The sequence below is a fragment of the Alternaria novae-zelandiae genome (genome assembly GCF_023758075.1).
Source record: "Alternaria novae-zelandiae strain BMP 2774 chromosome Unknown scaffold_22, whole genome shotgun sequence".
In the NCBI taxonomy this organism is placed as follows: Eukaryota; Fungi; Ascomycota; class Dothideomycetes; order Pleosporales; family Pleosporaceae; genus Alternaria; species Alternaria novae-zelandiae.
Window position 1 is genome coordinate 45,842 of NW_026056982.1, and position 11,605 is coordinate 57,446.

The window sequence follows — 11,605 nt, forward strand, 5'->3', positions numbered from 1 at the left end:
TAGCAAAACATTAGTTCTAGACAGCGTATTGCATCTATCAAAGTCTGAATGAGCGATGTGTTGAATAGCAAAACTACGTGTCAATACAAACATTACCTCGATAATCCCTTCTCCTCAGTAAAGAACGAATGCCCAGCTCTTGAACCACTCTTATCCGCTTCGCCATTGCAACACATTTACTTAAGAACCTGGAGCCTGTACACAGTGGTGATTACCAATGCAATGCGTGCAGCATAGCCTCGTCTCACCCGGAGGCGCACTCGTCCCGCAAGGAGACCAAGCGGGCAAGCACTGCGAAGGCGGCGGCGGCGGCGTGCAAAATGTCAGCTCCAAGTCCGTCTCAGCCCCACAGACCTTAATCTGACTACCCGCGGGTGGCTCGCCTGAAGCCCATACAATGCTTTCGCAGGTAGCATCCGTTGGCTTGAGTGTCAAGGACTTGCCGGAAAAGCCATCACCGAAGATGTCGCTCATATCGTACCAGACCTGGTTGACGTCGAGATTGTAGGCGAAAATGGTCTGGCTGACGTTGGGCTTGGAGATTCCGCCTTCGATGGGCGAGATCTTGAGAGCGATGCCTCCGGATTTATGTTGGTTAGGCATCCTCTCACGTGATTTACTTACTAGCGTACTCACTAGCGCTTCCTTCTCCCTATATAAACAGGGGCACACTCCTTCGTACATAGAACATTAATATATTCTATACTCCTCTCTGTTCTACAGGTTATAAGCCCCTGCGCAACTGCGCGCGATCTAGCTTACTAGATTACTACACTTGCGCTTTACATTGCGCGACCGACCACAGTTATAGTTACCTAACTACACTACACCTTGTCTAAGGAATACCCGCCCTATACTCTATACCTTTGCCTACTCTTAATACACTATGTTATTATGAGTACGCTTATTAATACTACTACTGCCTTAGGCAAGAACTTTGCCAAACTATCTGGCCCTGAGAACTACTTAGAGTGGGCTAAGGCGTTTGGTCTTATTGCGAGTCTTAATGGATACGCGTATCTCTACAAGGACGACTTGGCTGCAGTTACTAAACCTACTGCGCCGGATTTTACCTCCTTCTGTCGCACTTGTTAGACTGCCGACTCTGAGATCGCTGCTTAAGGCGACTTATTTGGGCTGGACCTATAGTCTTAACTGATGTACTACAACCTCCGCCTTTAGGAGTATAAAGAGTACGAGAAGTTATGTCGCTCTGCGTTTGCACTCCTCTAGGCCGCTGTGGAACCCTGGATATGGAAGGAAATCGGCGATCTGGAGTTACCTTTGTTGGCTATGGCCTCTATTGTCGACAACAATAAACCTGATGACGAGATATAGTTTGAGCGCTCTCTCGTTAAGTTAGACTATGTTAAGCTTGACAACATTACGGCTATACGCCCTTTTCTTACTGAGTTTGAGAATATCTACAACGACATCTAGGACGCTAACGGTACTCTTACGCGCTCGCAGCTTATTACTAAGATTCTCGCTGCTTTGCTCTGTCCCTACAACTTATTTATCTAACACTAGCGTCTTACGCACTTTGGCAAAAAGGTAAGCGCTGACGACTTTAAGGAATTTCGGTTGCTTCTGCTTAACTACGCCGACGACAACGGCGCTTGTTGGCAAGCTAACAAGGACAACAAGTCTAAGGATTATCCTAAGGATTATTCTAAGGACACCGCTTCTAAGGACAAGACTAAGACTGGCTGGTCTGGCAAGGCCGGCAAACAAGATTTACCTTATGTTAACTGCAATTACTGTGGTTACAGCGGACATACTATCGATACCTGTTGTTACGTAGGTAAGCTAGACACTTCTAAGTGTACATTCTGCGAAAAGCTTGGACATACTGAGGACAAGTGCAACGCTAAGGAACGCGCTGCTAAGGTTAAGGCTGAACCTACCGCAGCTCTTGCTCTCCGCGCCTCTGCCGATCCTGGCAGTGACTGGGACTATATTATCGCGGCGGTTACTGACTTTGACGCCGACTTTAACTCCGCTATGGACCTGAACTGTACGTACCCTCGCCCTGCTTACCTAGCACTTGCTGACGCTGTCTAGAAGCGTGAAAGCATTTGCTTAGAAGCATGGGGGGCCCTCTTGAGTGGCCTGTATGAGGATAGTTTAGATAGCATCTATAGTCCTAATATATTATTAGTTGCACTCGCAACTGCACACTTAACTCTAACTACTCACTACTAGATCTGCGATAGTGGAGCCTCCCGACACATCACTAACGACCGCTCTCTGTTTACCGAACTTACGCCCTGTACAGAAACTATAGGCGCGTGTAAACAAGGTGCGTAACTTGAGATTACTGGGACAGGGACTATCGAAATGACAGTCACGAACTCCTGAGGTAAGGTTGTTACACTCTAGCTTTACAACGTGCGCCACGCGCTCTAAGCACGGTGCAACCTTCTCTCTATTTCCTCCTTAGCCGATTCGGGACCTGGTTTTGTTATGATTACCACTAAAGATCACATGAAGGTGTACAGGAAAGATACCAAGGCTGAAGTCGCTTATGCGCCTCGCAATTTTTATATTAATGTCTACGTTCTCCCTGTTGAGCGACTGCCTCCTTAGCCTGTTGTCGCCGCCGCAGTCGATTTCAACGATCCAGTTTGGGCCGAGCACCGCCGCCTCGGCCACCTCGGTTTAGAGAGTATGCGGCGACTCACCCGGATGAGCACAGGGATGACTGTCACCGATGCTCAAATCAAGGCCAAGCTTAAAGACAACTGCCCCATATGCCACACTACCCGAGCTTTGTACAAGATTCCGCGCGACCCAGCCAACCGACACTATCAACAGTTCGGCGAGCTGGTTACTGTAGACACCTGGGGACCTTACCCGGTCCCTGGTTTGAACGGTGAAAAGTATGCTCTTTTTCTCATTGACGACGCTACACGCTTTACATGGGCAGAGCTATTTAGCTCAAAGGACACCATCAGCGCCAAACTTATCTCGCTTCTTACGCGTCTCGTCACAGAGCATGGCAAACCCATCCGTCGGCTGCGTTGCGACAATGAGTTTGTCACCAACGTAATCAAGGCACACTGCGCCGACCATGGCATCACCATGGAACCCTGCGTCCCATACGCTCACCACATGGTAGGTGCGGTCGAACGCTCACATCGTGTTGTGCGAGAGCGAGCGGCTGCCATGATTCAGGACTTCGCTCCCACTTCCGTCATGACTACAGCTATTGTCAACCGCACCGAAGAAATGCTACGGAACGCTACACTCCCAGAGGGTCTGTGGACGTATGCGCTGCTCGAAGCAGTTCATAAGAAGAACAATTCCCCGTCTAAGGCTCTCAAGTACGTTAAGACCCCGTACGAGGCACTATATCAGAGGCAACCCAACCTGTCTAAAGCCAGTGCATGGGGGGCTCGCGTATACGTCACTATATCACCAGAGCTACGCGACGCAGTTGCTTCAAGGAAGCTTCATACTCCTCGCGCTTACATTGCGCACTTTCTCTGCACGTTGAGCGATGACATCTGCTACGTCTGGGACTCCGATGCCAGGCAAGTCAAACGGATCTCCATCGCCCGTATCGACAACACCACTGGTATGGCAGACCCACAGCCTCATGGCCAACATATCAACCAGCGTTTGCCACGAGATCCAGTCCCTACGCCTACCGTCGCAGACGACTCTGACTCTGATTCCGACCACGACGATCTTTATGCGCCAATCGCCCTGACTGCCATGGAAGACGCTCTCGACTGGGACGATACACCTCTCCCCGTCCTGACCATGCAGAAGGTACCTCCGGACCAGGCCTGCGGGCCTTGCGTGCGTCGCCAACGTCCGTGTTACAAGCACCCGGAAGACTCCAATCTCCCCTGCAGTTATTGTACAACCAGGATGAAAGTCAACTGTTATGCACAGACTCAGGCAGACCGAGACGTCGTTCTCACGGCTCAAAATAACAAAGCACGGCGGCAACAAGCTTTTGAGTCACAGCCCACTACTTCTCCCTACTTTGCTCGGTTGTCACCGGAGACACCGCCGGACGTTTCGACGGATGGGGTAGGCGCACCTGAAGACGTGCTGGTGGCACGCACGCCATCGCCACACGAGCCTACCATGCGCCACGACAGTGACTGTGATGAGGCACCGCCGGACGTTTCGACGGATGGGGTAGGCGCACCTGAAGACGTACTGGTGGCACGCACGCCATCGCCACACGAGCATACCATGCGCCACGACAGTGACTGTGATACCATCGTTCCCGACTCCCAACCAGACTCGGAGAATGATGAGGGATATAGTCATTATTACAGCACGATACGTAACGCTGGAGTACATCCCTGCGCCTCGTGTTTACAGTACAGGAAAAAGTGCGGGTTTACACTTTCTTCCACAACCTCTAAATGCGACTATTGCGTCAAGCGCCAAACTACATGCGTTCCGGCCACCTCGCAACAAATCACACAGGCCAGTAACTGCTGTGCACCTTGCCGGGAAAAGAAGCATTGTACTCGAGAAGCGCCAGGCCCCGTTTGCGACCCTTGCATTGCCACCAACAACCACCTCAACTGCAAACCGGTGCAGGTACAAGTTCGCGCCACACTCCCGTCTCACCAACGCTGCTACACGTGCCAAAACCAAACACGGCCGCGCCGTCGACGAAGGGGTCACCTGCCAGCCACCATGTGCGACGGTAACTACCCTTGCAATGTATGTGAGGATACCAACCGTCCATGCGTCTTGCCAGAAAACGTCGGCAACGAAAAGTGCACTAGGTGCTCAGGTAAAGAGGTACGGTGTGACCTCGCCTCACCATGTTCAAATTGCATCAAGTCCGACTCCGCTTGTGCTCGTTTCAGTGACAACGGCAGCACTTGGACGGCTGCCTATCCGCCTGGAGCGTTGGATCACTTATCGCTACACGAATGCACACAATGCGACCGTTTCAATAGGGACTGTACCGGTGAACGCGGCGAGCATCCATGCTACTTCTGTATGACCAAGAATTTTGCAAACAATTCCCAGTCTTGCATACAGAAAATCTCCGACAATGTCCTTGTGTGCAAGAACCTAGCTGCTTACGACCTCGTCGGCGACGAGGAAGAATGGACGATTCGGTACAACCCTGACATACAGGTTCCCCTAACATGGGGTATGATACGCCACGCACACGCGCCTATCAACAAAGATGACGGCGACGAGTTCACTGAAGGACTACTGGATGACGATCTTCGAGACATTGCTCTGGTTTCTCTTGACGACACACCTATCACTGTCAATGAGGATCTTGATGCTGATCTCCACGGTCTCTACACCGACCTAGCAATGGCTGCAGTCTCGGCTTCGTCGATTCGTGTACCAAAAACCTATAAAGAGGCCATGACGTTGCCGCAGGCTACGGGATGGCACGAGGCAACTTACAAGGAGCTCAACGATCTGCTCCTAAAGAACGTCTACGACGTCGTACCAGTGCCCAAGGGGACGAAAGTCATCTCTTCCAAGTTTGTGTTCAAGGCCAAACCAACCCCCACAGGTGAACTTGCTAAGCTAAAGGCACGAGTAGTAGCTCGCGGCTTTCAGCAACGACAAGGAATCGACTACACCGAAAAGTTCTCTCCAACGGCACGTTCCACGTCCATTCGCATACTGCTTGCCATTTGCACGCTGCTAGGATGGACAAGCGATCAAACAGACGTTTTCGTCGCCTTCCTCAACACCACGCTTCATGAGACGGTCTACTGCATGCCCCCTCCCCCAGTTGTCCTACCTGCCGGTCATGCATGGCTGCTGAGAAAATCCCTGTACGGCCTCGTTCAGTCTCCGCGCGGCTGGTATGAGACTCTTACCTCCCAACTCGTCACAATGGGATTTCGCATCTCATCGTACGACTCTTGCATCTACATCCACAACACTGAGTCACTCATTGTATCCGTCCACGTGGATGACATTCGGATCTATGCACCATGCCAGCGCATTATCGATCGTTTCAAAGACAACTTGTCCGAGTCGTTCGCTATCACGTCGGAACCAGACGCCTTATATCTTGGTATGCATATTGATCACCGATCAAACACGACCACCATTCACCAATCCGAATATGTACAACGCGTACTAGAGCGGTATGAGCTTACAAATCTGCCCATCGCAAGCACGCCATGTGACCACCGCGTGAAACTAGCCAAGGACGAGGACGCCACTCCTTCGCCTCACTTCCAGAAGGCGTATTTACAGAAGTTCGGCTCCCTCAACTACCTGCCAGCCATGACGCGCGTTGATCTCGCCTACGCGGCCTCGTTGTATGGACGATTCAATAGCCGTCCTACACAGTCTCATTTAGATGGCATCACACAGGCCTACGCATACATCAACGGTACCCCTCACGTCGGTATCACGTACACGAAACAAGAACCTAGTTTACACGGATATGTAGACGCCGACTGGGCTGGATGCCCAGACACCCGGCGATCTACAACTGGCTACATCTTTACACTGGCTGGAGGTCCTATCTCCTGGTCTTCGGGCTTACAAAAGGTTGTAGCACTCTCTACATGTGAAGCTGAGTATATCGCCCTTAGCGAAGCCGTTAAAGAAGCTATTTGGATTCGTAACTTTATCAACAATCTTGGAGTCGGCATTACCTTTGACTCTGTTCCTATTCATGTCGACAACGAGTCTGCTATCAAGCTTGCCAAGAATCCAGAGTTCCACCAGCGGAGCAAGCACATTGATATACGGTATCACTTCATACGCGATCACGTACGCGACAAAGACATCACGATTTAGTGGATTAATGGCAAAGACAACCCCGCCGACATGTTAACCAAGGCTCTCGACACTGTCAAGTTCTAAAAGATCTGCCACACTTTAGGCCTTACAACGGGTCCAACTCCTCCCGCAACATTAGCGGTACCTATGCCTTGTTAGGCTTATCCTTCCTACAGTACATTGTTTTGAGCGAATTGTTTTTTCCTTCTTTCTTTTGTTCGATTCATCCTCTGTTTGGATTTAGGGGGGCTGTTGGTTAGGCATCCTCTTACGTGATTCACTTACTAGCGTACTTACTAGCGCTTCCTTCTCTCTATATAAACAGGGGCACACTCCTTCGTACATAGAACATCAATACATTCTACACTCCTCTCTGTTCTACAATTTAGGATCGGTGCGGAAGGGCTCGCTGTACGATGATTCGGGGTAGATTATGTTCTGGTCGCTCATGCTGCTGCCAACAGACCAGAGGTAGATTGGATCGGTGCAGTGGTTGGTTACGATGGCGCGACCGGCGGCATTGACGCATGCGGCCAGTGCAGTGACAGTAAGTGCGCTGAAGAGCATTTTGAAGAATGTTGCCGATTGAAGACCGAGTTTGAGATTCAAGGTGGACGATTGTTGCGAGGACAACTGTGACAGCTCTCTTATACTGTTACGCACAGCGTGGCCGTGACTGATCCTCGTATCTGCAGCGACCCTTTCGCTACTTTTGTCTACATCCCACGAGGATCATTACACCGGTGCGACCGAGTAACCGACAGCAAACGAAGTTCTTCGTTAAAGTATTGGTGGCAATCATCCATGATTGGCCAGCTATTTTCGGCCTCCAATGATGCGCGCCGGCATGCAGATACCAATCACATGGTCCCACGTCTGGAGGTACGCTTATTGGTGTCAGCTGAGGCACTCTCACGCTACGTGAGGCGTACCAGCCGTTCGGGTATGGGTTTTGTACACTAAGACAGCTCGTATATTACGGTAAGCTTAAAGACAAGGGCGTGTAGCAGTGACTGAATAGCGGGTACCAGTAGGAAAGAGCGGGGAAGTGAAACCATATCGCTCTCTTCGCATCCCAAGTCAGAAATGAGATGTTAGACATACGAGCGTTACACGTTGGCTGTTGCAGAGCTTCTTGCCTGGACTGGGCGAGAGTGAAGTGACTTCGCTCAGCTGAGCTGGAAACTTCGTCACACTGTTGTATATTAACGTTACGATGCTCATGGTATCTCATTGACACTGTTGACCGCCTTGGTTTGCGTAGCGTTCACAGCTTCACGCTTCTTCCTGCTCATCTCGTAGACCGTTTTCCTCAAACGATTGATACTACCCAGTGGCTGATGTGCCACCAGTCCATCCCATGGGTTCAGTTTCATCATGTCCTCCCAAAAGACTCTTCGTTGGGCGCTCAACGCATCCTGAGGTGGGAATTCAACTGTTGCGATGGTCTGATATGGCGCCGTAGCTTCGTCCCATACCACTGAGCCGTCTTCGGTCGGGTGATGAGCAGGTGAAGTACCGAGCTGAATCTGCACTTGACATCAGCAAAAGCGACAACAATTAGGCGTTTTCGAGACGGACTTTGAACTCGTATTTGGCGCCATTATCAGCAAAGTACTCCAACAGCCAATCGCGAAGTGCCTCTCGCGAGTCACTACCTTTGACTTTCTCATCTCGTTGCTTCATATCGTCGAGTACTGGGAAAAGCGCCATGTGGCCATACCATTCGCCAAAACGAAATGCACTTTGAGTGTAGAACGAGTGGCTGATTATGTTCGTATTCGGGAGCATAGCTAGCGCAATGAGTCAAGACGAAAATCATTCAGAAACAGCACGTAGCCTACCAGGCGCACTTTGCTTGATAGCATCTGTCCTTAGTTTTGTCGCTGCGGCCAGCTTCAAGGGACTGTCAAAGTACTTCTCCCTCAGTTCCATGATCTCAAGACAAGTATCGATATCGGTCAACTCGATCGACGGAGCGTTATTGAAGAACACATCCTGCGTACTGGCCTCAGGGTCAGAGCTTTGGAGCTGCTCACCCTGCACACCGAATACTCGCATTCCCAGACCGCGAGGCCCTGGCTGCTGGTCTGCTTGAAGAAAGACAGGTTCGTTAGCATATCGTGCCGCGACATCGTAGATCTTGCCGGGTGTCTTGAAAAGGCCTTGTTGTAGGTGGGCCGGCAGGTCCGGAAGCACGGTCATTCTGCCTTTGACAATACCCTGCGTCTTGACGTGCGTCGCTCGAAAAGCATGTCGATGCTGATCGAAGTTGTGCTGCTGCATCCTGTTCATCGTCTCTCCAATCTTCTTAGCGGTCTCATCTTCGTTGGGTTTTGGCGTCTCCACCCCCGGCGCATCCCAGCGAAGGTAGGAGTCGTTTGGCGGAGCTGAAGAAAGAGCGCGCTTTGCGCTATCGTACACATCAGAAAGCGACATCTCAAAATCTGGTAATTAATGAATGCCCAGGGCCAAGGGTTGGCTTTGCATGGGTCTGAGTCGCGATCGTGAATGCTGCACTAGCTGTAGCCACGACGTCATAGATGCATCATCCCCGCGGAGCTCCAAAGGGCTCCACAGAACGCGGATGGACGCTAAACATGGTAAAGTTCGGGGGATGGGCAATATTGGCATGGTGAAAAGTTCCAGGATGGCTGTAACAGTTGCGTCTGGTGATCTGTGAGGCTCAAGCATCGACGGGCGGCAAGACCTCCTTCGCTCGACCTGTGCTGAGATCAGCGCGCGCTAAACCCAACTCGGCCTCAGGCATGATGATGCAGGCTTGGAAAAGGCATGACACCTTGACTTTCTCGCTTGGCATCGAGCCAAATCGCATCGAAGAAAATGCCAAATTGACGTCAAGCAATATGGGATTTGCTTCGCTGTCAACGGTCATCCCCCGTCGTCGATAAGACACCATGTCCCCGTCGCGCCCATCATCCTCGCATCCCGAATCAACGTCTTCGTTGGTTTCAGGCACCTCCTCTACCGACAACATGACTGCCCGTGCCAGACCCATCAAACGGCGCCCCCGGCCCGCGCAACGAGAAGACTACAACCCCACATTTTTGCCATGGAAGAAGCGCTTAGATCACTTTACTTGGTCGTGGTTTGAGTGCACTATGTCTACCGGCGCCATTGCGACACTTCTCGGGCAGCAGCCATACAGCTTCCACGGATTAAAGACCATTGGGAAGATATTCTTCATCTTGGATATCGTTCTGTTCCTTGCGTTCAGCGCATGCATCACCTACCGTTTCATCCATAACCGTGGATCCCTTAAGCTCAGTCTACACCACCCACACGAAAGCTTTTTCTTCGGCGCATTCTTCGTATCCATCGCACTCATCATCTACTGTATCGAGCTGTACGGAGTGCCATCTTCAGGACCATGGCTCATCAAAACATTGGAAATACTCTTCTGGTTATACGCGGCCATCGTCATCTTGGTCGCTGTCTTCCAATACCACGTCATTTTCGACCGACGTGAGCTTCCTGTTACCGACGCAATGCCCGCTTGGATCCTACCGGTATACCCCTTCCTTGTCCTTGGGGTTCTGGGTGGTACACTGTTGAAGAGCCAGCCACCTGGGCCTGGCTTCAACATCTTCGTCGGCAGCGTTACCTTTCAGGGCTTGGGCTGGACTATTGCGTTCCTAATGTTGACCCTCTACTTCACGCGCCTGGTTAACAGCAATCTTCCTGAGATACCCAAACGCCCCGGCATGTATGTGGCTGTTGGTCCGGCTGCATACACTGCGAACGCATGCATTTCGCTTGGTATGCAGGCACCGAAGCACGTCCCCGAACATCTACTGGGCATTACGTCCTTCCCGGTTGGTGATGCCTTCAAGGCTTTCGGAGTTATCGTGGGAATCTTCTTGTGGCTAATCTCCTTCTGGTTCTCCGCCATCGCCACCATCAGCATTGTCATCAGTGCTAAGGAGTCACACTTCACCTTGAATCATTGGGGATTCATCTTCCCAAACGCTGGCATGACCATCGCTCTCATATACATCGCCAACGCACTGGACAGTCCAGGCATCAAGGGCGTGTGCAGCGCAATGACCATTGTTTTGGTGATGCTGTGGATCTGGGTGGCGGTACTCAATGTGAAGGGTGTGCTACAAAAGAAAGTCTTGTGGCCCGGTATGGATGAAGACATGGAGGACATTGAAGGGCACGGCCACAAGCCGGGCTCAGACCAAGAAGACGGAGACGGGCAAGTGTAGGAAGCTGTCACCATTCTCAGCGATATATGTATTTAATGAATTGTATTGTTATGCCACTGATGGAATGCTTGTTCTGTTACTAGCCAGCTGTCTCTACATAGAGCCAACGTGTTAGATACGATCGCGGCCAACACATCATTCCTTGCCCACAACCCATCTTCGCCACTAGACAGTTAACCAAGATACCACCGCGCACCGCGCATGTAGAACAGAATGTCGTACTACAACATCTACCCCGACACAGTCATCGACTACATGATATGCAGCACTTGCGGTACCGAAGCATTCGCATGGCTAGCCGATGCCTTTTGCTGTCCTGCATGCGGTAGCGACAGGTACAAACATCCAGAACATGCGCATCCTGAAATCGCTCCAAGTTTTGATGAAGCAGATATACAAAGACAGCTTGCGAAAGAGCATTGCGAAGAGATTCGGCGACATTTTGCTGACTTGGAAAAGAGACATGGGCAGCTATGGGGTGGGGCTACGATGACGACGCGCGAAAGGAAGAGGAAGCGTTCGCTGAGCGATGACGGGCAGCGTCAGAGGCAATGAGCTAGTTCTGCACGAATCAGGCGAGGGTTGAGAAGGCGAGGTGTTATGCATGCATATATTACTAAGCG

At 51.1% G+C, this 11,605-nt stretch overlaps 2 protein-coding genes across 2 annotated transcripts; one reads left to right on the plus strand and one right to left on the minus strand.

Moving 5' to 3' along the window:
* Positions 1–7,970: 7,970 nt before the first annotated feature.
* Positions 7,971–9,189, minus strand: J4E88_009010 (uncharacterized protein; the record flags this gene model as incomplete). Its single annotated transcript, XM_049402617.1, has 3 exons — positions 7,971–8,279; positions 8,332–8,543; positions 8,595–9,189. 3 exons carry the CDS (start codon positions 9,187–9,189, stop codon positions 7,971–7,973), a joined length of 1,116 nt encoding a protein of 371 aa, XP_049251472.1.
* A 479-nt stretch (positions 9,190–9,668) lies between these two features.
* J4E88_009011 (uncharacterized protein) lies at positions 9,669–10,982 on the plus strand (the record flags this gene model as incomplete). Its single annotated transcript, XM_049402618.1, has 1 exon — positions 9,669–10,982. The coding sequence occupies one exon, from the start codon at positions 9,669–9,671 to the stop codon at positions 10,980–10,982; it is 1,314 nt and encodes a 437-aa protein (XP_049251473.1).
* Between the last annotated feature and the right edge of the window lie 623 nt (positions 10,983–11,605).